This window comes from Gorilla gorilla, chromosome 18 (genome assembly GCF_029281585.2).
Source record: "Gorilla gorilla gorilla isolate KB3781 chromosome 18, NHGRI_mGorGor1-v2.1_pri, whole genome shotgun sequence".
NCBI classification, from domain to species: domain Eukaryota; kingdom Metazoa; phylum Chordata; class Mammalia; order Primates; family Hominidae; genus Gorilla; species Gorilla gorilla.
The window spans coordinates 6941184-6968618 of NC_073242.2; the positions used below are offsets into that span (position 1 = coordinate 6941184).

Consider the following 27435-nt stretch of genomic DNA (forward strand, 5'->3'; position numbering starts at 1 on the left):
GGGACCTGGTGGGAAGTGCTTGCATCATGGGGACGGTTTCCCCTGTGCTGTTCTCCTGATACTGAATTCTCCCGAGAGCTGATGGTTTTGAAAGTGTAGCAGTTCCCCCTTCACTTGCGTGCTTGCTTGTTCTCTCTTGCCACCTTGTGAAGAAGGTACCTGCTTCCCCTTTGCCTTCCGCCCTGATTGTAACTTTCTTGAGGCCTCCCCAGCCACACAGAACTGAGTCAATTAAACCTCTTGTTTGTAAATTACGCAGTCTCTGTATCTTTATAGCAGTGTGAGAACTAGGTCACTGCAAGAGATGTCCAAGTTAGTGCTTTTTCACATTAATATTTTGCCCACTAGGGCTCTTGTAAAAGAAGCCAAAAACAGTTTGAGTGGCTTTTATGTCACAGGGAGACTAACCCTGGGACAATAAGGACCTCTAGCCTCTAAGTCCAAATGGGTACAAAGGGGTCTTGGGAGATGTGGAGTGACCCTGAGCAGCAGCCACACATCCTTAGCAAAGGTAGCACATGAAACCAGCAGGGAGGCTGGTGGGTGAGAACCAGTGCCACATCTAAGCCCTGTGAAAAGGCCTGGCAGCGTCAGGCTGGGGAGCAATGACGACAAAGCCAGAGGTGGGACACAGACTGGAAGAAGTGTTTTAAAACCACTGAATTTTTCAGAAAAATCCATCAGAAGTCACTTTAAAAGTTTTGATGGCTGTAATGAAAGAACTTTTGGGTCTCAGCACCATAATCTGAAATTTGAGGTTTTAGACTCAGCACTTTTTTGTTTTGTTTTGTTTGAGACGGAGTCGCTCTGTCCCCCAGGCTGGAGTGCAGTGGCACAATCTCGGCTCACTGCAAGCTTCGCCTCCCAGGTTCACGCCATTCTCCTGCCTCTGCCTCCCGAGTAGCTGGGACTACAGGCGCCCGCCACCACGCCCGGCTAATTTTTTCTATTTTTAGTAGAGACCGGGTTTCACCATGTTAGCCAGGATGGTCTCGATCTCCGGACCTCGTGATCTGCCCGCCTCGGCCTCCCAAAGTGCTGGGATTACAGGAGTGAGCCACCGCGCCCCGCCTAGACTCAGCACTTTTTAAAGAAGAGTGATTCATTACATTAACTGATACTACTTTGGAATGTGCAAAATCACCACTGCTTTAAAACTCGTAATTTTTTCTAAGTGTTTCACAAGCATTTGAAACAAGTCGCGTAAAGTGTCTTAATGTGTGTTACAGGAAAACCAACTAGCAAATTTCTTAGCACTAGGAGACTTAATTTTGGAGGTCAGGAATTTAGGAATAGCTAGATGAATTCAAGCAAAATGCATTTATTTATTTATTTGAAATATTTTCTTTTACTCTTCAGTCTAGCTTGCAAGCACTCCCAATTATTGACTTCTGTTCTTGAAAGAGCGGTTAATATTTCCTTCCCATCATATACTTTTTAATAAGACCAGCTAAACCTTGCCTGAGTGGTACAGTGAAGAGGCACTGGGATTGATCTAGGTTAAGTTCAACAACGACAAAATGGTTGAGGAAAAATGACTCAGATCACAAAAAAATTCTGATCTCCCAGTTAATGTTATTGCTCTCAATTAGCTTACAGAGACACCTTAAATGTCTCAAAAGATTCCGTCAGAAATCTGGTGGCTCTCAAGCATCCCCAAAGTGCTCCAAGGAGAGTAGTATTTCTCCAGGCAGCGAGAACGGGAAAGAAAAACATTACGGAGTATCGTTCTGAAGTCCAGCGTATGTTTTTGGACATGTGAGGAATTGCTTGCCCTCCATTCCGTTCAGGGAGGCCAGTTCCCCACTCCCGAGGTGCTGCTGCCCTTGAGGGAGTTCTCGGCTCTCCTGGGCCTCCCGGGAGGAGTCCAGCCCCAGCACCCGGCACAAGTGTGAGTGCCTGGACTTCTCGGAGAAGTTCCTATCCCCAGGAGTGATTTGCAGAACCAGAGACTCCCTTTTCAGGCTTGGGCAAAGCAGACGCCTCCTGCTCCGCATCGGCTCACACGCGGCCGGGCCCACGAGCCTCCTCCAACCGCCGCCCCGGGCCTCGGGGCTGCCGCTCCCCTCAGCGTCGGCTCTGCCCCCAGAAGCGAAGGCCGCCCTGCGCCCGCTCCCAGCCTTTCCCTGCCCTCTGGCCGGTCCTCCTCCCGCGGCCGTCCCGGGACATGTGCCCAGACCCCTGGGGCCACGATCACGCTCCAGCCGCCCAAGTCACCGCCCCTCCCCTCCCTTCCAGCGTTCCCGCCCGGGCGGTGTATGGTGGCTCCGGTGTATGGTGGTTCCAGTGTATGCTGGTCCCGCCCGAGCGGTGTATGGTGGTTCCCGCACGCACAGCCGCAGGGGTTTCCTCTCCTAGACTCGAGGCGGTGGCGCACCTGCACCCTCTAAAACTCCGCCGTCGGCCCTCGCGGTCTAGCGGGAAGCGCGGAGGGCGGAGCGAGGCGATGGGAGAGCCGAGCTGGGGTGCGTGCGAGCGGGCGCCAGGAAAACGCGTGGCCGCCCTAGGGGCTGGGCCTTTCTTTAAACAGTGGGAGGCCCACGAAGCGTATGAAGCCCGAGGCTCCCCTTTTTGTTTTAGTTCGCTCTCTTCTGGTAAGAGAATAAGGGTCGGGCAAGAATGGAGAGGGGACAGAAAAGGAAGGCAGGGCAACTGAAGAGGCAGAGTCGACGCAGAAGGTGAAGGGGGCCTGGACCAGGGCAGGGCAGTGAGGAGGAAGAGTGGAGAGGAGAGATCCAGGAGGTGGAGCGGTCAAAACTGACGTGGGCCGAGACCCGTCTAAAATCGTAGGATGTCCCACAAGGACACTGGCCTTGACCTGTCTTTGCTGCTTTTCTCCGCCAGAGGCCCCCAAGGCAACGGTCCAGGGACCTTGCAGCTTGCCTGGGAGATACACGTGCCCACCGCAAAGACTGAGCCCCTGCTTCACAACTTTAAAACCCAGCTCAAAAGTCACGCACTGTCCTCTCAGACACCTCCCCTGCTATCCAAGTCTCAAAGGCCCTCCCTATGCTCACTTTGGCTCCGGCCCTTACACATCCCATGGTGGTTTGTTCTCATTCATTTTCTTGGTTATTCAGAGCTGAATCTCCAACAACATGCTATTGTCTAGTACATGAAACAGTTAACAGGAAGTTTCCAGAATCAATGAGTACTTTTGAAAACTGGGGTGACTCTCGGTCACTCTAGGAATTTATTATCACTAAAAAGAATGATGATGTTTGATGCAAAGACCCAAACTAAAAGGAACTAGAGAGCTGCCCAGAGTCGTCATCTGCCATCCCCCTCCACTTCCACAATCCATCCTGTCCCAGGCTTGGAAGGTCTTTCAAAAGAGGCAAAACATCAAGCAAAGAGTAATTACTACCCTTGCCCTCACCCAACCCCAGCTTGCAGTCATTATGGACTAATCTTAAAAAAAGAAAAAGTCAAGCTGCTTGATGTTAAAGGTCTCCCATCTTCCACCAGGCTGCAGACTGAATAAGCCAAGAAAGCACAAATCAAGCCCAAACTGAATGTAAAAAGGATGCCCAGTGGCAATGTTGATACATTTTTTCTACAAGTTCTGGGTAATAAAATAAGACACAAAAAAGATAACTACTGAATTTACAAGGTGAAAATACCAGCAATCCCTACTAATAAAAAAGGATCCCACTTACAGCAACAACAAACCTACCTAGGAACAATAAAAAATATGAGAACTCCATTAAATGAAAACCGCACTTACAATTTGAAAGGAGAAAAAAGGAATGTAAATTCTTCCCAATTTTACTTAAATTATGAATAAATTCCCAGAGGGAGTTGGTGTCTGGAGGAGGCTTGAATAAATTTTATGCTGAAGTTGACTTAGGATAGTAAGAATAGCTTGTATATTTTCAAACATGGAAAGTGGGCATTTGCTTTTCATTAAAATTCACAGGCCGGGCGCGGTGGCTCACACCTGTAATCCCAGCACTTTGGGAGGCTGAGGCAGGCGGATCACGAGGTCAGGAGTTCAAGACCAACCTGACCAACATGGTGAAACCTCATCTCTACTAAAAATACAAGTCAGGTGTGGTGGCACGCGCCTGTAATCCCAGCTACTCAGGAGGCTGAGGCAGAATTGCTTGAACCCGGGAGGCAGAGGTTGCAGCGAGCCAAGATCGTGCCACTGCACTCCAGCTTGGGCGATACAGCGAGACTCCATCTCAAAAAAAAAAAGAGAAATTCACATTAGCCAGTAATGAAAATGGCAAGGTACTAGAGCAAGAGTAGACACCAGTAGTACTGTATTTAGTCACTAATTTTATACTATAATTGCCTAGTATTCACCAGTGTAACAGAATACCCATCTCAGGAACAGATTCTTTTTTTTCTTTTTTTTTTTTTGAGACGGAGTCTTGCTCTGTCGCCCAGGCTGGAGTGCAGTGGCGCGATCTCGGCTCACTGCAAGCTCCGCCTCCCAGGTTCACGCCATTTTCCTGTCTCAGCCTCCTGAGTAGCTGGGACTACAGGCGCCTGCCACTGCGCCCAGCTAATTTTTTGTATTTTTAGTAGAAACGGGGTTTCACTATGTTAGCCAAGATGGTCTCGATCTCCTGACCTTGTGATCTGCCCGCCTCGGCCTCCCAAAGTGCTGGGATTACAGGCGTGAGCCACCGCGCCCGGCCAGAAACAGATTCTTGAAGATAATATATGAGAAAGGAAACACTGAAAGCCAATAAGAACTAATTATCCAAACAAAGCTTGTTATTTGCAAATATCAACTCACCTGACACCTTATATTAAATAGGGAACAACCATAAAGATACCATTCTTTTGGTTACAAAATTAGCAAAAACTAAGAGCTTAACAATATTCAATGTTGGGATTGGTGCACTGGGAGAAGTACTTTCAAAATAATGGCAGGAATGTGAAAGCAATTTAACAGTGTGTATCGAAGTTTTTTCAAAAGTTCATTCTATTTGACCTGGTAGTTCAACTGATACGTTACATCCCCTGGTGGAGTATTAAAAAACCATCAAATGTGAGGTTAAGATATTTTAACGACCTAAGGGAAACTCTCAGAAATAGTGCAGTATGATGGTTAAAAGCCTGAGCTTTGGCATTAAATAGAATTTAAGTCTCATCTCTGCTGTTTACTAGTTTATGTGACCTTTGTCGAGTTACTTAATCTCTCTAAATCTGTTTCCTTATGTATTTGAAAAGGGAAGTCATTATTATGAAGACTAACATATATATACGATCCTATATACTCAATAAATGCCAACTTATTAGTAACAAACCATAAAATATGTTAAGGCAGTAAGAGATAAAGTTTTATTTACAATGTAATCTGCCTATTTAAAAAATATATGGTATACACCAAAGTGTTGAGGATATCATTAGTCAATAGAATTGAGTGCTTTTTATCTTTTTTTATATATTCCCTATAATCAGCATGTTACTTTCACAGTAAGAGGAAAACAAACACTAAATGGGTAGTAACAGAGTTAAGAAAGCAGAGTGTGTTTTACCATTAAATTGAAAACCTAATTTATCCTTATCTTAAAGCTAACTAGAACTAGTCAGCACAGTTTCTTTGTTATATACTATGATTACAAACTAATGCTTTTCTCAAAGGCATTCCACCTTAGATAATCTGGGACAATACTTCATTATTCAGATCCTTGTGTAAAATTTAAAAAAATGAATTTATGAAACACAAATTTAAATAAATTCAAAGAAACACAAGTGTATTATTTTCAAACTGTAAATTTTATAACCTTTATATAAATGGGCACTGATATACAAAATAATGTCAGTTGCTAAAACATGACAATTCACAGCTGGCCTACATCATATAATGGCAGAAATCTTTAAACACAAAATCTAATGATTAGAACCAGAAGTTGAAGGCCCACTGAAGGAGTCCTTAATATTATGAGGCCTAGGTTTCAAAAAGCTACCAATTCTAGAATGGATTTTACTCTGGAACTGTTTCCTGACTATTTCTTGTTGCATCTCTTTCAGTGTGAAGTGGAATCTCTGAAACTCAGGTGTGGCATCAACAAAGTCAAGAAGGTAGTCCAAACTCTCTCTTACAGCAGATAATTTAAATTCAGCAGTCTGCTTCTCAGCTTCTCCTCCTTTTTGAACAACTTCCTTTGTTATTCCACCTTTGGTTTTTAGGAGACAACCCTTTTCTTCATCTCCATTTAACCACACCCTATCATCATCCAACTTAGTTTCCAACTCCCCACATCTTTCAAGAATTTCTCTAAAATCCCCATCTTCTAAGCCTTGAAAATCATATTCAGGTTCCTTTTTGTAAAGAAGATTTTCCCATGCATTTGCTATGGTTATTTGTTTTACTTCATCCCAACTTTTTGCCCAGTTAAAAACTGCACTTTTTATATTGTAGATTTTAATTTTGGAAACTCCTTTATCTCCTTTCTCTTGCTCATCATCACTTTCTTCAAATATTACAAGACTCTCTTCAAGTTGCTTCCATCTATACAGCCGTTTGCAGCTCAAGATCACACCTTGATTCATTGGTTGAATCAAGGTTGAAGTGTTATGGGGAAAGAACATACATTTTATTCGACCATCCTCACTGCTTAGGGATTCAGAGGAAGGATGAGCCGGGCAACTGTCCAGAAGTAACAATGCCCTGACGTCCTCTTCATGAAATCTTAGAACATTAAGTTGAAAATATCGGACCTCAGGAACAAAGTTTTGAAAAAACCATTCTGAAAACAATTCTCTGGTGAACCAAACATCTTTACTTGGTTTATATATCACAGGCAATGTACTTGTGTCCTCTTTCACGCTTTTGGGCAGTTTTGATTTTCCAATAATGATTGACTTTAATTTATGAGTTCCATCTGCATTTGCACATAAAAGGGCAGACAACCTTTCTTTGTTTATTTTCTTCCCTGGTAGGCAGATATCTTTCCTACTTGCCGGAGAATTTTCTGGCATTGACTTCCAAAAGAGGTCTGTTTCATCCCCACTGTATAGCTGAGCTAGACACAGTTTCTCCTCTTTGATTATCATGGACAGTTTTTGTCGAAATGGCTCAACATTTTCAGAAACTGAACTTAGGACTTGTTCCCCACATCCTTTTCGGTTCCCAATTGCATGCCGATTTCGAAATCTAAAAAGCCAACCAGTGCTAGCTTTGAAATCTGTTCGCCCAAAACACCGTGCAAATCTCTCTGCAGCAGCCTGAAGCTCCACGCCTCTTACCGGAACACCGGCTGAGCGTTTCTGTTGGTACCACATGTAGACCGCATCATCTACATCACCATATTTGGCTCCGGTTGTCCTCTTTCTCTTCTCAGCCCCTACTAATGGCATGTCCTGCTTCAGTACAAAGTCCAGAATTAACTTCTTATTTTTTTTAATGTCATAAAATGTTGACTTACTGATTCCAAATTCATCCATTACACTTTTAAGTGATCGTCCAGCTTCAATTCTACTTAGAACCTTCATTTTCTCCTCCAAATTCAGTGTTGTATATTTCCCTCTCTTATTCATACTGAATTTAACTCTGAACTACCAACAGGAGAAAACAAAGGGAAAAGCCTTAATGAATTGGCAAAAAGAAACCCCACATTTTTTAAACAAAACTTAGCTCAAAGCCCCAGAAGGCATGGGCATTGTATTGGAGGATAATGGACTGAAGGGGATAACCATGACTGAAGAGCTAGTCTAGAGGTGGAGGTCTTATGCACTCAGGAAGCTGCCAGTTGCAAAGTCCTGTCTGGCTCTTGCTCCTGCAAGCCATGAGTGATCATTTTTCGGAATGCCTCCTACCTCTCCTCTCTTTTGACAGATACAACAGCCTCGGTCAGGAATGACAGGAATACCTGCATACCTTCCCTAACTCAATACCGGAAAAGGGACAATATGAAGAGAGGAGGGATGGAGCAAGATGTGCCCACAAGACAGGTGTGATAAGTTTCCATAAAAACTAATGCTTGAGAAGAAGGGAGCGTGAAAGACTCAAAGGCAATGACAGAGTAATCTTGTGTGTAGCAGAGATGCAATGTGACTTTTCCCCTTCCAAAAAGACCTGATTTTACCTCACTGCCAGAAAAGAGAATGATGCTCAAATTGCTTTGTACATAGTGTTCACTGGGCAGCAGTTCATCTACCTGGATAAGGGCTCCGAGCTACAAGGACCCTGACATTGGGATGTATGGAGAGTTGGCATTCAGGAACAGTTGTACCGAATCTTGAAGTGAAGAAGAAGGTAGTTTCTGTTGTACATATGAATGAAATCCAACTTTTATTGCATTCAATATAGTATTGCCAAGCACTGTGCTTTAACTTGAATGTCTCTTGTGTTTGCCAAGGTAATATGTAAGTATGTAAATAATTTGTCAGTGGCACTTTACCATTCTCAGATCTTCTTTCTTGGGAACATCTGATTTATTCTCAAGTGCTATTTTTCACTGAAACTGTTCTCTATTTGAGATATTATCAAGTTTCAGAATCACAGCAATTCTTAGAGATGAGCCCAAAAGTTTTACAAATATTTCACCATAGTTAAAAAATTTTAAACATCTGTCCTTTCATTTGTTTTCCTAAATTTACATTATAAGTAACATACTTTTTATATTTGAGACTTTGATTTCTCTTCAGTGTTTATTTTACTTAATTTGAACCAAGACTCAACTTTTCCACAGAAGAAATCTAAAAGGTTTCTCTGCTGCTGTTTCCGATCAATTGTTTCTCATAAATCCTACTGGCAAACTCTTCTGTCCCTCTAGGCCCTCAGATACTCTTTTCGGGTCCTCCTGGTGCTCCCCAAAGCCATTCCAGGTCCTTAGAAATGTCTTAGTCTAGATTAATTTCCTGGTTCTCAGTCCAGATACACAACCTCATGGGAAGAAACAAAAACTGCCACTTTTATCCATTCCAGGTGCTAAGAAGAAAGAAAAGTATGTCAGAGAAATAAGGGAAATGGCTGGTATCTCAGTTATTCTTCCTCTTCTTTAGGGCAGAATCTGACTGGCCCATTCATTCCTCAACTACATAGAATTCTTTTTTTTTTTTTTTTTTTGAGACAGAGTCTTGCTCTGTCACCCAGGCTGGAGTGCGATGCCGCCATCTCGGCTCATTGCAACCTCCGCCTCCCAGGTTCAAGCAATTCTCCTGCCTCAGCTTCCTGAGTAGCTGGGACTACAGGTGTGTGCCACCACACCTGGCTAATTTTTGTATTTTTTTGGTAAAGAGGATTTCACTATGTTGGCCAGGCTGGTCTTGAACTCCTGAACTCGTGATCCGCCCGCCTCAGCCTCCCAAAGTGCTGGGATTACAGGCGTGAGCCACCACACCTGGCCCATAGAATTCTCTTAGGTCTCTCATCTAAAAACCCAGAAGAGTCAGACCACTGGTTTTCCTGTAACATTCATTGCAAGAAATGCCAACTATGAGTTATGGAACATGGAGAAGATTACAAGAAAATATGGTATTAATTAGGGTGTGGAGCCAATGGCAGGCTATGATCAAGCAACTTTCTAAATGAGGCAACTATGATTAAGGCAGTTAGTAAGTGATAACTCAGAGATAAATCTTGGTTTATCTCTTTCACTTATAAATGGAAAAATAAAAAAGTATTTGCTAGCCAATAGCAGCACCATTAACTCAAGCCAGTCACCTAGCAAAAATATTCAGGCCACTATGACAGTTGTGTAGGTGTCTCAGAATTAATGTATTTGCTTTCAATGCTTCTCAGCTGTGCCGTCTTTTTTTTTTTTTTGAGATGGGGTCTGGTTCTGTCGCCCAGGCTGGACTGCAGTGGCACAATCTCAGCTCACTGCAACCTCTGCCTCCAGGGTTCAAGCCATTCTCGTGCCTCAGCCTCCCAAGTAGCTGGGATTACAGGCACGCACCACCATGCCCCGCTAATTTTTATATTTTTAGTAGAGACAAGGTTTTGCCATGTTGGCCAGGCTGGTCTCGAACTCCTGACCTCAAGTGATCCACCCACCTAGGCCTCCCAAAGTGCTGGGATTACAGGTGTAAGCCACTGCGCCCAGCCACAGTCATCATTTCTAAAACAGTGCCCAAGCAAGGGGAGGTGAAACCAAAAGGAAAGGCTCAAGGAACGTTTGTGGGCTTCAAAGGATAAGCCACTATGGCAGCAAACCTCACACAATGAAAATCATCGGTGCCTCTTATTCACTATTCACAAGTTGTGCCTTGCTGCCTCTTTTTCCCATGAATCCCTTTCCCTTTAACCAACTTCCTATGTTATGAATCAGGCCTGTCAATGATATCCAAGGGCACTGCTTAGCACTGCTAGCAGAACTTCACTTATTCAACTTAATAAATTCTAATTATATATTCAGCATTGGGCCAGGTGATGAGAATCTTAATGCTGATGGCGTTACTGTCCACTGGTTCTGATAAACTGAGAACAATATTTACTTCTGAAGAAATGAAGTCCCAACCTGGCTGAGATTTTAAGGAAATGAACCTACTTAGACACAAATTCAAGTGACTTAGGCAGATGCTCATTATTAAATCTGTTTATCTTTCTCTCTCACTTAAAAAGGATCAAGATCTATGCCTAAGAGGAGTTACATACCATCCCATCCAAAAGCAAAAATAGCATAATGGCCTGGTAATGGCCTCTCATCTTCATTCTCACCTTAAACTTACCTTAGATGAACTGCCATAGAAAGCAGCTCAGTCAAAAACGCTCAAATGGTGCTCCAGGATTTACTTTTTTGTTTTTTTGAGACGGAGTCTCGCTGTGTCGCCCAGGCTGGAATGCAGTGGCGTGAACTCGGCTCACTGCAAGCTCCGCCTCCTGGGTTCACGCCATTCTCCTGCCTCAGCCTCCCGAGTAGCTGGGACTACAGGCGCCCACCACCACGCCCGGCTAATTTTTTTTTGTATTTTTTAGTAGAGACGGGGTTTCACCATGTTAGCCAGGATGGTCTCGACCTCCTGACCTCATGATCCGCCCGCCTCGGCCTCCCAAAGTGCTGGGATTACAGGCGTAAGCCACCGCGCCCGGCCAGGATTTACTTTCTTAAATGCACTCTTTTCATTCCCATTCAAAGGACTCCAGTATAAGTGCCACATAAACTCGTTTTCTAACTTTTAAAACTCTTCCTCTAAATGCAGCCCAACTCAGTAAAAACGTACCTAAGATCTCACAGTCTAATGTTTACTGCTTTTAAAGCCTTTACTTCTACCCTTCCCTCTGCCTGGAATGTGTCTCCATTCCCTGCTGTGGACAAAATCCCTCAAGGTCTTTTATAATTTCCCCCAACCCCAAATCAACTTGGATTTTCTTGGAGTTCTCACAGCATTCAGTTTATGTCCTATTCTTACCTTGTGTTACTGATATTCACGAAATTGCTCAGTCCTTTCAAGAGATTGCTTAAGGTCAAAGACTTCTTACTCAACTCTGCAATACTGGCTACACATAGCTGACTTAATTAATAAGTCCCTTGACTGGTATAGGCTGACGTTACAAAAACTGGTAATTCGGAAACCACTCATACTGGACTTATTAAATAATCCCTCAACTGGTACAGACTGACATTACAAAAACGGATTAATTCAGAGATCACCGAACACCCAAAACACTCAGATTCTTATAACTACGATTCAGTAAATACGTGTGGAATGCCTATCTTACCAGGTGACTATGTTAGGCGCTGCATGAGATATAACATGAAAACAAGGTTCCCATTTTCCAGGGAAGAATACCGGAGTGGAAAACGCAGAGGATACCACAACAGGAGAGCTATTTCCGATTAGCAGCCGCCACTGCTGAGCTATGTGACCCTGAGCAAGTCACTTCTTAGGTCTCCGTTTCTCTGTCAAGGAGAGATAGAAAAAGAACCTATTTCACAGGTTCAAACCTACCTCAAGAAAAAATAGTTGTGGGGAATGCGTCACGAGACCTAGAAAACGGTACAAAACCCTCGCGGGGCCGTTGTTTCTGACCTAGAGAGTGGCCCGACCCGGATAAAATGCCTCTTCCTCAAGGAGGCGGCGACGAGCCCAGCAACAGCTCGAGCACGGCCGGCCTGGCCGCGGGAAGCCCGAGGACGCGGCGCGCGCAGCTGGGCGGCGACCCTTACCCGGCGAGGCTCCCGGGACCAAACGCCGCCCGACAGCCACGCAGAACAGACGTGGCAGTGCGACGCCTCCCCAACTGGGGACACGAGACAGCGACAGCCACGCGGTAAGCCGGTACAATGCCCTCTAGGCTTCGGCGGGTCTGGATACGCGGTGGCATTAACCCTTCCCTACCGCCGGGGCAGACGGCAGTTTCTCTGGCGAGGAAGTAGGCCGGGCTCAGGCGCCTTAGCCAGAGGGCGGGCCTGCGCGCACCCTCGGAAAGCGTCACTTCCACTTCCGGCCGGCGCTCGGGCTCTGCACCTGGACAGGGCAGCGGTAGGCCAGCGGTTGCGCTCCTCAGATTGGCGGCCTTCCGGGCGGTGGCTTGCGTTTGAGCCTCAGAAAGCGAGGAGCGGCCTCCACGGAAGCCAAGCTGGCCGAGGTAACCGAGAAGCGGCTTCCCCTATGGCTTCGACCCTGGAGCCGCTGGAGCGGCGGCGGCCGCAGGGAGGCAGCCATTTTCCGTAGGCGGTGGCCGCGGCGCTTCCGGGCCGCGCGGCTGGAGCCTGAGGCGGGGCCACCGTCGGGCAGGAGAAACCATTCTCTCCCCGCTTTTCGCAGCTGTATCCCAGAGGCGCGGCTGAAGCTCTCTGGGACACTGCCCGGTTGCCCAGTGCCCACGGGCACGTCTGTCGCAGACACAGGCTGTGGCGAATCCGAGTGCTGGCGGGCAGCAGTGCCTGCAGCTGCGCCCGCAGACCCTTTCCCGCCTCCGCCGGCATTTCCGTGTCCGGCCGATGTCATGCGGTCGGTTGAGCCTCAGGGCTCGCAGCTTTTACTGATGCAGAAACATAGGAAGTGTCTCTTTGCTTCTGGAACCGGGGTGGGCAGCAAGGAGCTGGCCACTTCTTTGAATACCGGTGGCATCCTGGGCAGAATTTCGGTGCCGTTTCTGCTGGCTCACTTCAGGAAAAGTGAGGCTCACGGCTCTCCTCAGCCCCCCTTAGAAGTCTAAATGACCGTTGGAGAAATACAAAGTCAGCAGAAAGTTTCACTTTCATCATCACCAACTCCTGTTGGAGTTGATATTTCATAAACATCAGCGACAGAAAGAAAATACGACTTGATATTTTGTAAATAAAATATCCTTTTTTACAAGTTGATATTTTGTAAACACAGGTCAACTGTAATTTTCTCCAGATGAAGTAAGCACACTTAAAAATTCATATAGGCCTGGCGCGGTGTTTGACGCCTGTAATCCCAGCACTTTGGGAGGCCAAGATGGGTGGATCACGAGGTCAGGAGTTCGAGACCACCCTGGCCAAGATGGTGAAACCCTGTCTCTACTAAAAACACAAAAATTAGCCTGGCGTGGTGGCACGCGCCTGTAATCCCAGCTAGTCGGGAGGCTGAGGCAGGAGAATGGCTTGAACCGGGGAGGTGGAAGTTGCAGTGAGCTGAGATCACGCCACTGCACTCCAGCCTGGGTGACAGGGTGAGACTCCATCTTAAAAAAAAAAAATTCGTATAAATCATCTGCATGGCACCCTTTATGTGTCTTGCAAAGAAGAATGATGAGCATCTTGTTGCTTACTTGGGAGACATTGTCTGAAAATAGGCTACTTTTTTACCTTCTGTAGTACCCCCTCACCCCACTTTATCTGGGTTTCACTTACCTGCTGTCAACTGCCATCCAAAAAATATTAAATGGAAAACTCTAGAAATAAACAGTTCATAAGTTTTAAATAACTTTTTTTTTTTTTTTTTGGAGATGGAATCTCGCTTTGCTGCCCTGGCTGGAGTGACCTGGCACGGTCTGAGGTCACTGCAGCCTCCGCCTCCCGGGTTCAAACAATTTTCCTGCCTCAGCCTCCTGGGTAGCTGGGACTACAGGCGCGCACTACCACACCTGGCTAATTTTTGTGTTTACGGTAGAGAAGGTTTCACCATGTTGGCCAGGCTGGTCTTGAAGTCCTGGTCTCAGGTGATCCACCCACGTCAGGACTCCCAAAGTGCTGGGATTACAGGCATGAGCCACGGCGCCCCGCCAGTTTTAAATAACTCTTACTACAGTATTTTATTGTTAATCTCTTATTGTACCTAATTTATAAATTAAACTATCATAGTTATGTATACATAGAGAAAATAGTATAATGCAGTTAGATGCTGTTGGGGGTTTTAGGTATTCACAGAATGTACTGGAACTTACCCCCCTTGGAGAAGGGATACTACTGTATTTTGATCTCACCATCTCAGCTCTTTTGCCAGTATTCCTACAATGGAAAATCTAAAATGTTGTTTTTTAAGGTGCCTTTATTTTTAGTTTTTAAATTAGAGACAAAGTCTTGCTCTAACTCCCAGGCTGGAGTGCAGTGATGAGGTCATGGCTCACTGCAACCTTGAATTCCTGGGCTCAAGCGACTCTCCCACCTCAGCCTCCTGAACTAGAACTACTGGTGTGCTCTACCATCCTGGCTATTTTTTTTTTTTTTTTTCAAATTTTGTGTTTTGTAGAGACGGGGTCTCGCTATGTTGCTCAGGCTGGTCTGAAACTCCTGGCTCAAGTGATCCTCCCACCTCGGTCTCCAAAAGTGCTGGGAATACAGGCATGAGCCACTGCACCTGGCCTAAAATATTTTTAAAGTGAAGGCTTCCATCTTCACAAGAGGATGAAGGGTCATAAAACTTGTACTCCCCTTACTAGAGACAGACTGGGATGATCTGTTGAAATTTAAGAGAATCTCAGAATGTTTTCCTAATCTTATTTTCTCCTATTCTGTTCTTATGGGGAAGATGGGATAGGAGGCACACCAGTTAAATCCTTGGAAAATCCCAAAATACCTTTCAGCCAGTGGGTGCCAATTTTCTTACCCACCAATCTTTCCTAAATTGTTTTCTTTTTTATAAAAAAGACATTTGTCCGCTGACATTTGTGTTTTTTGTGCTGTGCTTCAGCTGAATAATAGAAAAGGACAAAAACAAAGGGCCTGCTAGTTGATTTTGGAGGGAAGACTGGACACCTTTTCTGTTATTTTTTCTCTCATAAGTCGCAGGTGATGAGGTTCATGTGAGTTTCTTATTGATACATACTTTTTTTTTTCTTGTCCTCAGTGCTTTTAGGAAGAAGATCCTTTTATTGCTTTTGTACAAGACCAGACGGGATCTCATTTGTCAAACGTGGTACCAATTGGGTGTCTTAACACAGAAGCAGAACTTCCTAGAGCAGAATGATGATGGTAGATCTGAAAGTGGCTGCGTACTTGGACCCTCAGATCAGGGCTTTGTGGGAGACCAAGGGGCCTGCAAGAGAGAGCTCCGGTCAGAGTAAAAAATCTCCTCAAATGGACAGTCTCGATCCTAAGAGCTCTTGCTGGCACTTCCGGAACTTCACCTATGATGAAGCAGGTGGACCCCGTGAGGCTGTCAGCAAACTTCAAGAATTATGTCATCTATGGCTGAAGCCAGAGATCCACTCAAAAGAGCAGATACTGGAACTGCTGGTGCTGGAGCAGTTCCTGACTATTCTGCCCAGGAAGACGCAGACCCAGATGCAGAAGCACCATCCGCAGAGCATTGAGGAGGCTGTGGCTCTGGTAGAACACTTGCAGAGGGAATCTGGTCAAACATGGAATGGGGTGAGAAGAAAGATTCCTGACATGTACAGTGAAATAGGATGCAGGTGGATATAGTAGAGATGGTGGCAGTTAGTTGAGAAATTAGATGGATTAGGTCTTTTTTTTTTTTTTTAAGGACAGTTAAGGTGGGACTTGAAACTACAGGCCCACAGAAAAGTTCACAGGTTTCAGAGATTGTGGTAGATACTTCCCTGGCCTTAGAGAAAGAGAGTTGCTTTTGCCCTCTTTGGAGCCAGGGTGAATTGAGGGTGATGGGCCTAGTCTTGCTTGGCCAAGGAGACAGGACTTAAGTACTTAGAAACAGAATAAAAGGTAATAAAGAGTCAGGGAGGCTGGATGCAGTGGCTCACATCTGTAATCCCAGCACTTTGGGAGGCTGAGGCAGGTGGATCACCTGAGGTCAGGAGTTCAAGACCAGCCTGGACAGCATGGTGGAACCCTCTCTCTACAAAAATAAACAAATTAGGTGGGCATGATGACGGGTGCCTGTAATCCCAGCTATCCTTGAGGCTGAGGAGGGAGAATCATTTGAACCTGGGAGGTTGCAGTGAGCCAAGATCGCACCATTGCACTCCAGCCTGGGCAACACAGCAAGACTCCATCTCACAAAAAAAACACAAAAACGAGGGGCCGGGTGCAGTGACTCACACCTGTAATTCTAGCCCTTTGAGAGGCCAAGGCAGATGGATCCCCTGAGCCCAGCCTGGGCAACATGGTGAAACCCCGTCTCTATAAAAAACATGAAAATTAGCCAGGCATGGTGGCACACACCTGTGGTCCCAGTTACTTGGGAGGCTGAGTCAGGAGAATCACCTGAGCCCAGGAGGTGGAGGTTGCAGTGAGCTGAGATCGCACCATTGCACTCCCTTGGGTGACAGAGTGAGACCCTGTCTAAAAAAAAAAAAAAAAAAAAGGCAGATCCACAAGGAGAACACAGGAAAACAAGGACATTTAAAGAAAAGGAGAAATTGGCCAGGTTCGGTGGCTCATGCCTATATTTCGAACACTTTAGGGGGTCGCGGTGGGAGGACTGCTTGAGACCAGCCTGGGGAACATAGTGTGACCTTGTTGCTATGAAAAAAAAAAAAGAAAATAAGCCAGGCTGATGGCACATGCCTGTAGTCCCAGCTTCACAAGAGGTTGAGGTGAGAGAATTGCTTGACCCAGAAGTTTGAGGCTACAGTGAGTTATTATTGCAGCATTGTACTCTGGCCTGGGCAACAGAGTGAGACCTTGTCTCTTAAAAAAAAAAAATGTTTTAGGCCAGGCGTGGTGGCTCACATCTGTAATCTCAGCACTTTGGGAGGCTAAGGCAGGTGGTTCACAAGGTCAGGAGTTCGAAACCAGCCTGACCAACATGCTGAAACCCTGTCTCTACTAAAAATACATAAACTAGCTGGGCATGGTGGCCTGGTGCCTGTAATCCCAGCTACTCAGAAGGCTGAGGCAGGAGAATGGCTTCAACTCGGGAGGCAGAGGTTGCAGTGAGCTGAGATTGCACCACTGCACTCCAGCCAGGGCAACTGAGCGAGACTCCATGTAAAAAAAAAAAAGATGTTTTTAAAAATTAGGAAAAATCCAGCCTGGGCAACATGGTGAAGCTCCGTCTCTACAAAAAATAGAAAAATCAGCTGGGCATGGTGGCATGTGCCTGTAGTCCCAGCTACTCGGGAGGCTGAGGTGGGAGGATCACCTGAGCCTGGGGAGGATGAGACTGCAGTGAGCCATGATTGTACCACTGTACCCCAGCCTGGGTGACAGAGTGAGACCCCTGTCTCAAAACAAAACAAAAAAAACAACTAGGGGAAGACTGCAAAAGAAAACATAGAAAAAAGGGAAACAAAGATTTGGAAAAAAGAAAAATCCCAACAGAATAGCCAAGGACAAGAAATGCACTGATGGGTAATGTCCTCCCTATAGTAGATGAAAGTCTCTACTGCCTTCCCTTAGTGCTTGTTCTTTGGCTCTGCTGACAAGTTGGGAGCCAGGGTATGAACTTGGTGGGTGGCGACACATCTGCTGACCTCGGGTCTGCTGGGAAGAATACAGGGCAGGACCTATGTCTGGTGTCAGAATCATCTGGAGGTAGGTTGGAGCCACTCTTTCCCCTTTTTTCTCCATTCTGTCCCCATTCTCTGAAAACCTTCGCTGGCTATAGGGATAATCAGACTGACAGGAAAACTTTTAAATTTATTTCTTTGAATTTTAGAGAAAACTAGAAGATAGAAAACCACAACTGTGGGATTGAAGTCAACAGAAAAGGCCTGACAAGACAGTTATTAGAATGAGTGGCCTGCCTGGCTGGGCACAATGGCTCACACCTATAATCCCAGCACTTTGGGAGGCTGAGGTGGGCAGATAACCTGAGGTTGGGAGTTCGAGACCAGCTTGACCAACATGGAAAAACCCCGTCTCTACTAAAAATGCAAAAATTAGCCTGGCGTGGTGGTGCATACCTGTAATCCCAGCTACTCGGAAGGCTGAGGCAGGAGAATCACTTGAACCCAGGAGGCAGAGGTAGCAGTGAGCCGAGATTATGCCTTTGCAACCCAGCCTGGGCAACAAGAGCAAAACTCATCTCAAAAAAAAAAAAAAAAAAAATGAGTGGCCTGCCCAACCCTGCCGGTGGCCTGACCTAGACCGTATACAGAGGAGTAGAAGCTGCTGTGTTAAAGGGCTGGCAGGCACCAGAGTTTGTTTCCTTTCACCCTAGCTTTCTCATATTTGTGTATAGTCATTTGTGGAACATTGGTGGCCCAGTATCTCTTTAAGCCTTTTTTTGTCATTTTTTTTAGTGTCTTATACTACCCCCAATGTGGGCTGTACACCTGTTGCTCTGCTTCCACCCCCACAAACCAAAAGTAAGTTCTGTGGTAACAAGGATGGGAATTATTTCTAGGTTGCAGTCCATGAGCTGGGAAAGGAGGCAGTGCTCTTGGGAGAAACAGCAGAGGCCTCAAGTTTCGGGCTGAAGCCAACAGAGTCCCAACCAGTGGGCGTATCCCAAGATGAAGAATTTTGGAATACATACCAGGGTCTGCAAGAACAGCTCAGCAGGAATACTCATAAAGAGACTGAGCCTGTGTATGAGAGGGGTAAGGAGCTTCATGATAATTCCTTCTCCTGGGAGCTGTGATAATAGTTTATTCACCCAAAATGTCATGGGCATTTTTTGAATACCCTGCTTTGTGGATTTGTAAAACCAGCCTTGATAGCAACTATGATGTCCTTCCAGGCAGCAGTAGAAATGCCAACTGTGGATGAAAGTGGGAGTTGGCCTAGGGAACAGAAATATCTAAACCACAGAACTCTTGGTAATAACAGTGTGAACTCTGTTCCTTAGACTAGTGGAGAGGAAGGAAAGAAATGGAGTGGGAAGGCTTGGGGCCACTTCATCCTTGTAAAATACAGAAGGAATTGAGATCAGATGGGCTGTTAGTGGCAGAATGTGAAAACAATTGTGTACCAGGAAAAACATAATAAAAGACAAAAAACTTCATCTCCTACCATACAGTGGAGTCCCTGAGTACTTCATTTTAAGATATCTTTAATTTTTGCCTAACTCAGAAAAATATGAGAGGAAAAAGGGATTTCCCTTTTATTTCTCTGATGAAAACTGAGGAAACATTTAATTGGGGAACTAATTCTAGGGGCTGGTGGATATTTGATTCTTATTTATGAAGAGACTGCTTCAGGCATCATACACACCACACGTGTAAAGCTGTCCCATCTGTACTTAAAAAGTCAGGATCAGTGTTTTAGAAATGAGCTCAGGATGTTTATAGATAAAAGAGATTTCTTCTGGCTCTTTTCCCCCCACAGCTGTGCCTACACAACAGATTCTAGCTTTTCCTGAGCAAACAAACACCAAAGACTGGACAGTGACACCTGAGCACGTCTTGCCTGAGTCCCAGGTGAGCTGTGCTTTCCAGCTGTTTAGGGCTACCTTTCTCTGCTATGTATGATTCATACTGTCCAGGAGGGGTTCAGAGGTGTGTTAGTCCCAGGTGTTCTCTGGGCAACTGGGTACCTCCCAGGCTGTGGGCTGACGCCTTGGCTCCTTTTTTTCTGCCTTCTCACTTAAAAAAAATCATGTTCTGTTAATTCCTTTATCGCCTGGCCAATTCATAGCCAGGTGGCTAGGCTGCTTCTGTACAGTGGCAGGTTCTGAGCTGAAGTCCATTCTCTTCTTTAGAGCTTGTTGACATTTGAAGAAGTGGCCATGTATTTTTCCCAGGAAGAATGGGAGTTATTGGATCCCACTCAGAAGGCCCTCTACAATGATGTAATGCAGGAAAACTATGAAACTGTCATCTCTCTAGGTAAAGATTTTCCCTTCCCTTTATGTAGTTGAGTACTCTATTCTTGGCTTACTGAGAAGGAACCCCAGTGAGGGGTGTCTCACTGTTCCAGGAGCTGGTTGATTCTCATCTAGATGGTGTAGGGGAGGGTGTAGGTAGTGTATCCAGATCACCTGTGGAGCTTTTTCCAAATGTACATGCTGATTGCTTATCCTACATTGAGTTCTTTATCCTTTCTTTCTCTTTTCCACCAAACTTCCTCTTCTATGTCTTTCTTATCTCAGTAAGGGGCACACTCATTATCCAGTGGCTCAAGGCATACAAAGTAACAGTTTTCCTTTATTCTGATCTTGTCATCATACCCCACTGTTAATTCATTAGCAGGTTTTCTTAGCTTTACTTTGACATATCCTGACTGCAACAATGTCTCAACTTCTTGCACTGTTAGCATTCTGGTGTAAGCCAGTGTCATCTTGAACCAGGCATACATGAGTAGCTTTTTAACAGGTGCCCCTGCATCTCCTTGTGCCCTTCCACAGTCTGTTTTCTATACAGAAGCTAGATTGATCTTTTAAAAACCTAATCAGATCATGACATTTCCTTTCCTCAAAAGCATGTGGTCACTTACATTCAGAAAAAAAAGTCTGATATTACCAGGGCTCCAGGACACTCTACAGTCTGGTTCCTGCTCATCTGTCTGCCCTCATCTGCTACTGAAGCCCTTGCTCAGTCCTCACCAGCCACTTAGCTAGTCTCCTTGCTGTTAATTGAATTTGTCAAGTTCATTTTTACCCTCTTGTTTCATTTTATTTGGCACACTGGGCTTCCTGAGTACTTCATTTTCAAATTGAGTACATCTAAGTTTTGCTCAACTCAGAAAAATGTATATCATGCAAGGGGAAAAAACGCTATATATATGTATCTTTTTATTAACTTTCCTCATGAAAACTGAGGATAATCATCTGGGGAACCGGTTCTAGGGGCTGGTAGACACTTGGTTCTAATTTACAAAGAACCAAGTGGTTACCATACACATTCTTAAAAAGGTGTCCTATTTTTCCAGAAAGAATCAGGAACTTCTGTATTTTAGAAATGAGCTAAGGATGATCATAGAAACAAGAGAAATACCCTCTGGCTCTTTTCCACCCACAGTTGTGCCTGCTCAACAGATTTTAGTCTTTCCTGAGCAGACAAACACCAAAGACTGGACAGTGGCACCTGAGCTCCTCTTGCCTCAGTCCCAGTTGAGCTGTGCTTTCCAGCAGTGTAGGGCTACCTGAGCATGACCTTATCTGCCTTTCCCTGCTGCCCAAGACCCACACTGCCCAGCATGTGCCCTGAGGCATGTTAGCCCCAGAGGTTCTACCCTGGACAATTAGGCTTGGCCCAGAGGGAACTGGGTACCTCCTAGGCTGTTTGCTGATCCCTTGGCTCCTTTTCTTTTGCCTTCGCCCCTGCGGGCCCCCACCTTTTTTTTTCTTAAATCGTATTCTGTTAATTTCTTTAGCACCTGGCCTACCATGCAGTTCATCCCCAGTTAGGCTGCTTCTGCAGTGGCAAGTTCAGAGCTGAAGTCCATTCTCTTCTTTAGAGCTTGTTGACATTTGAAGAAGTGGCCATATATTTTTCTCAGGAAGAATTGGAGTTACTGGATTACACTCAGAAGGCCCTCTACAATGATGTAATGCAGGAAAACTGTAAGACTGTCATTTCTCTAGGTAAAGATTCTCCCTTCTTTTTGTGTAGAAGTTGAGCAATCTGTTCTCAGTTTACTGAGAATGAACCTCTGTGAGAGGGTCTCAGTGTTCCAGGAGGTGGTTGATTCTCAACTAGATAGTGTAGGGGAGGGTGTAGGTGGTATATCCAGATCACCTGGGGAGCTTTTCCAAATGAACGTGCTCATTCCTTGTCCTACATGGAGATCTTGATCCCTTCCCTTTCCCTTTCCCCAAACCTTCTGCATCATGTTTTTCCCATCTCAGTAAGGGGCATCAGCATTATCCAGTTGCTCAGGGCAAACAAAGTACTGTCATGTTTTTTGTTGTTTTTTTTTTTTTTGAGATGGAGCCTCGCTCTGTCGCCCCGGCTGGAGTGCAGTGGTGCGATCTCAGCTCAGTGCAAGCTCTGCCTCCCGGGTTCATGCCATTCTCCTGCATCAGCCTCCCAAGTAGCTGGGACTACAGGTGCCTGCCACCATGCCCAGCTAATTTTTTTGTATTTTTTTAGTAGAGACAGGGTTTCATCATGTTAACCAGGATGGTCTCCATCTCCTGACCTTGTGATCCGCCTGCCTTGGCCTCCCAAAGTGCTGGGATTATAGGCGTGAGCCACCGTGCCCAGCTAGTACTGTCATCTTTTACCCTGATCTTGCCATCATACCCCACTGTTAATTCATTAGCAAGTTTTCTTAGCTCTACTTTGACATATCCTGACTGCAACCATGTTTCAGCCCCTTGCACTGCCAGCATCCTGATCTAAGCCAGTGTCATCTTGAAGCAGATCAATGTCAGTAGCTTTCTAACAGGTCCCCCTGCCTTCGCTCTTGTCCTCCCACAGTCTGTTTTCTACACAGAACCCCAATTGATTTTTTGAAAACCTAATCAGATCGTTGCATTTCCTTGTTTCAGAAGCCTGTGGTTACTTCTTAACCATATTTGGAGAAAAATCTAAACTTCTTACCAAGGCCTCAGGACCCTCCATGGTCTGGCTCCTATGGAGTTCTTTGCACATGTGTCCTGCTACTGGTGCGTTTTTGTGCACTCAGTCCTTAGCCACACTGGTTGTCTTTCTGTTACTTGAACTCTCCAGGCTCATTTCTACTTTTCCTTTGCCTTGCATACTTTTCTGCCATGTGACAAAACTCACTTTTAGGTTTCTGCTCAAGTATTACTTTCTCAAAGAGGTGTCCTACAGGACCTTATCTAAAATAGCTTTACAGCAGCAGAATCTTAAATACTCTTTACCGTGATTTAATTTTCTTTAAAACATTTATCACTCCCTGACATTATTTTGTTTATTGATTGATTGTGCCATCCCTCTACTGTAATGTAAAGTCCGTGAAATCAGGGGTCTTCTTCACTACTATATCCCTAGCCCTCGAGCAGTGCCTAACACACCATAGCCACTCAGTACATGTTTGTTGAATGAATGAGTGACAGAGTTTCATAGCTTGTAATCTGTAATTAGAGAAACTTCACCAAGTGATTTTGGTCTATTTCTTCTACCTGCATATGAACCAGTAATCTATAGGAATGGTAGAAATCTATCCTAGTTGAGGGCCAGTGGCTAAGGAATAAAGGCTAAATAAAAAGTAGCTGTAATTATAATAGTAATCACTTGTGCTTATGATACTCAAGTCAGCGTCCTTCACATTGGCTTTGCCATACCTGGTCTTATCCAGGCTGAGTCCTTCGGAAGAGTTAATAAGACCAGCTTATATTCCCTGCAACTTCTGGAGCTTGTTTCCCCCTTGGTTGGATATAGGGTATTGATGGCAAAAGAGAGAGAACATGTACTGGATTCCCATTCCCTATATCCTTTTCATTGATCCACCGTAGGTTTATTTCTTAGTCTCTGCTTTGCATAGCTACCTATAAGTATAGCATAGTATAAACGTGATACTGAATCTTGGAGTCTATCCATTTAACCATTTGGAGTAACAAATTGTAAAATGTCTTTGGTCATCCTGAAACAGTCTGGTATTAGTGGACCAGTTCACTGTTAAGTTACCAGTCCTTGACCTCATTTTGTCCATTTGACAGCATTGTTTGTGCTCCCCAAACCTAAAGTGATCTCCTGTCTAGAGCAAGGGGAAGAGCCATGGGTTCAAGTATCCCCGGAGTTTAAGGATAGTGCCGGAAAATCTCCTACAGGTAAATATACCATGGGAAGTGGAGAAATGTGCCCTGATATGAACTTTTGCAAGGGCTTAACATTTTAAGATTTTGTTCCTTTTTTTTTTAATCATTGAATTTTTCTTTTTATTCCTGTGATTTGCTTGTTCTAGGATACAGATGTGTGATTATGTTTATTCCAACAGGGTTAAAACTCAAAAACAACACTGAAAATCGTCAGCCTGTGTCTCTTTCTGACTTAGAAATACAAGCATCAGCAGGCGTCATATCAAAAAAGGCCAAAGTAAAAGTTCCCCAGAAAACAGCAGGCAAAGAAAATCATTTTGATATGCACAGAGTGGGAAAATGGCACCAAGATTTTCCAGTGAAGAAAAGAAAGAAACTTTCAACCTGGAAACAAGAGCTGCTCAAACTTATGGATCGTCACAAGAAAGATTGTGCAAGAGAGAAGCCTTTTAAATGTCAGGAATGTGGGAAAACCTTCAGAGTTAGCTCTGACCTTATTAAGCACCAAAGAATTCACACTGAAGAGAAACCCTATAAATGTCAACAGTGTGATAAGAGGTTTAGATGGAGTTCAGATCTTAATAAGCACTTAACAACACACCAAGGAATAAAACCATATAAATGTTCATGGTGTGGGAAAAGCTTCAGTCAAAATACAAATTTACATACACACCAAAGAACTCATACAGGAGAAAAGCCCTTCACATGTCATGAATGTGGAAAAAAATTCAGTCAGAACTCCCACCTTATTAAACACCGGAGAACCCACACAGGTGAGCAGCCATATACTTGTAGCATATGCAGGAGAAACTTCAGCAGGCGGTCAAGCCTTCTTAGACACCAGAAACTCCACCTCTGAAGAGAAGCTTGTCCAGTGTCCTCATTCTGAAGACATTCACCAAATGGAGCTTGGCACTAAAATTTATGTAAAAGAAAAATCACAAACCTTGAAAAATTTTACATCAGAAAATGGGATAAACATACGTTTCACAGAAAATAATCAAGACTTGCTCTGCAGCCACTCAGTAGTCTTCTGTGGTCACAGAAGTAAACATTGTTGGTTTTGTATTGATATCTCCAGTCGTTTTTGAACACATCCAATAGAAACATTGGCAGCATGGTCTTCCAAAACAAAAAGCAGTAACATGCATGTTTAATTGCATACTATTCTCTTCACAGTAGCAGGCTTACCAATTTCCATAGTCTCATGAGGCAGAAATGAATTACAATATAAAGTGTTCCAAGAACCAAATTGGATTTTCTTTCTTTTGTCATTGGACACGGTTTGCAAAGTTGAACATCATTTGAGTTCCTTCTTAAACTTTTCAGCAACTTCTCTTGGATCCTGTTATCACAGTTTTTTACTGTGATGAAATCTTGTTAACCACCACTAGGGAATCTCCAGATGAACTATTAATGCACTGTCTTATGCCTCTCATTGGTGATGTTTGGAAAATAGAAGACATCTCTAATGGAATCATGGGGGAAACGGGTTGGAATTTGTAGCCATGGAATATATATTAGATGTAAAGAATTTTCTGCAATAAAAGAAACTAGACTTGTTAATCCCTGCCTTGCAATGTCAGTAGGATAAAGCAGCTATAAAAATTAGTACTTGCCCAAGGCCTGAAAGAGAATTAGTGGGAATTAAGATCAACTTCTCAGTTTTGTTTGTTTACTTTTTAATTGGCTTTTCTTTGTTGTTAAGCATGAGAGACTTAATTTGCATGGGAGTTGGAGTGTGTGTGCTGCAGGCAGGATCCTGTGGCTCATTTGGCATGGAGACCTGGACATGTAGTCAGCAGGAGACGGTTCCCTAAATAAAAGATTTGGGCACTGGTGCTAAGTGTTGGGCGAGGATGAGCAAATCTACATCCATGTTGTTCCCTCCTATCCTGTAAGCTCTACCTGTCTTTGTTCTTTCCAGCACAGCATTTAACAGCAGCCTCAGGTGATAAATTTGATGGATTGCCAAAAGTCGTATAGCCTATGGATTTTCTTACAACTTGCTTGTTTAGCTACAGCAGTGACTCAGGTGCATTCCTTTTAGAGCTCTTAGGTATATCAGGAAAGGGGTTAAATAACTGACCTCTTCCAAACCTCTTATTTTATTTTATTTTATTTTATTTTTTCGAGACAGAGTTTCGCTCTTGTCACCCAGGCTGGAGTGCAATGGTGTGATCTCAGCTCATTGCATCCTCCGCCTCCCAGATTCAAGCAATTCTCCTGCCTCAGCCTCCAGAGTAGCTGGGATTACAGGCACCCACCACCACGCCTGGCTAATTTTTTGTATTTTTAGTAGAGACGGGGTTTCACCATGTTGAGCAGGCTGCTCTCGAACTCCTGACCTCAGGTGATCCACCCGCCTCGGCCTCCCAAAGTGCTGGGATTACATGCATGAGCCACTGTGCCCAGCCTATACTAATTGTTTCTTAAGTACAGCCAACTCTGGAGCTCTGGTCTACATAGCTCTTACACAGCACCACCTTAACTTAAGACCTCCAGGATTCTGTTTCTTCTCCCAGATCATGTGTGGCTTTCTTTCTGGCCCTACATTCATTCATTCTGTTCAATTTAATGAAGGCCTATGATGTGTCAGGCACTGTCCTATATTCTGAGGACACAGGAGTGGCCAAGAGACAAAATTGCATCCCCTCATGGAACTTGTATTCCAGTGAACAGTAAAAAGAATGGTTTTGCTTTCCTGCTCCTTGCACTAAGATGGGTATGAGATAGTTTTGATCAATGAGTTGTGAGCAGAAGAAGCCTCACTTCTGGCTGAAGCTTTTCATTTTATTTATTTTTTATTTTTTGCTGGTACAAGGCCAGTGCTCTCCTTTCCTGCCTTAATCATGGAACCACATACAGAGAGAGCAGCCATGAAATCAAAGCAGTCCAGAACACTGAGCCACTGCATGGAGGGCGGCTATTCCCAAGAGTCTCCAGACCTATAATGGACTTTGTGAGAAGAAGAAATAAACATTTGTTCTGTTAAACCACTGAGACATTGGTGCTGTGTGTTTCTGTAGCATAACCTGCCCTTTTTTTTTTTTTTCTTGAGACGGAGTCTCGCTCTGTTGCCCAGGCTGGAGTGCAGTGGCACAATCTCAGCTCACTGCAAGCTCCGCCTCCTGGGTTCATGCCGTTCTCCTGCCTCAGCCTCCCAAGTTGCTGGGACTACAGGTGCCCGCCACCACGCCTGGCTAATTTTTGTATTTTTAGTAGAGACGGGGTTTCACCTTGTTAGCCAGGATGGTCTTGGTCTCCTGACCTCGTGATCCACCCGCCTCGGCCTCCCAAAGTCCTGGGATTACAGGCGTGAGCCACCGCACCTGGCTAACCTGGCCTATCTTAATAGAGCTTGGAAAAGGGCAGCTGGGGGAGTGACTGTTTTGCTGGAGCTCTGGAACCTTTCCATTTTCATTCTGCCTAGCCTTTGGCCCTCAAAAGAGATCTGGCTTCCCATGGATGCTAAACTGAGCTGATGCAACACTAATGGGACTACTTAGGACCTCCCAACACTGTAGATGATAGGGAAGAAAGACATTGCTGTCTTGGACAAATCTTATGGGAGGTCAGTTCAAG

General features: G+C 44.7%; 2 protein-coding genes across 7 annotated transcripts; one reads left to right on the forward strand and one right to left on the reverse strand.

The window, feature by feature from the left end:
• Positions 1–5717: 5717 nt before the first annotated feature.
• Positions 5718–7802, reverse strand: TIGD7 (tigger transposable element derived 7). Its single transcript, XM_004057079.5, has one exon. It carries the CDS (start codon positions 7498–7500, stop codon positions 5851–5853), a length of 1650 nt encoding a protein of 549 aa, XP_004057127.2. The 5' UTR covers positions 7501–7802; the 3' UTR covers positions 5718–5850.
• Positions 7803–12331: 4529 nt separating this feature from the next.
• ZNF75A (zinc finger protein 75A) lies at positions 12332–26853 on the forward strand. 6 transcript variants are annotated; one of them, XM_063699458.1, is made up of 7 exons: positions 12361–12496; positions 15166–17774; positions 18589–18784; positions 19512–19603; positions 19885–20011; positions 23752–23862; positions 24030–26853. In XM_063699458.1, exons 5-7 carry the CDS (start codon positions 19912–19914, stop codon positions 24707–24709), a joined length of 891 nt encoding a protein of 296 aa, XP_063555528.1. In that variant the 5' UTR covers positions 12361–12496; positions 15166–17774; positions 18589–18784; positions 19512–19603; positions 19885–19911; the 3' UTR covers positions 24710–26853. The 6 variants fall into 6 exon arrangements, with proteins under 6 accessions (XP_018867439.1, XP_063555528.1, XP_004057131.1 ...); XM_004057083.5 differs by having other exon boundaries at positions 15166–15689; XM_055365117.2 differs by lacking the exon at positions 23752–23862 and having other exon boundaries at positions 15166–15689.
• Positions 26854–27435: the final 582 nt, after the last annotated feature.

What these genes read in the sequence shown, in the direction of transcription:
- TIGD7 (XM_004057079.5), bottom strand. Translation starts at nt 7,500, where the DNA reads ATGAATAAGAGAGGGAAATATACAACACTGAATTTGGAGGAGAAAATG.
- ZNF75A (XM_004057083.5), top strand. Translation starts at nt 15,282, where the DNA reads ATGATGATGGTAGATCTGAAAGTGGCTGCGTACTTGGACCCTCAGATC. An exon ending in CTGGTCAAACATGGAATGGG is followed by an intron (nt 15,690 to 18,588) that starts GTGAGAAGAAAG and finishes AATTATTTCTAG; the next exon opens with GTTGCAGTCCATGAGCTGGG. An exon ending in TGAAACTGTCATCTCTCTAG is followed by an intron (nt 20,012 to 23,751) that starts GTAAAGATTTTC and finishes TCCATTTGACAG; the next exon opens with CATTGTTTGTGCTCCCCAAA.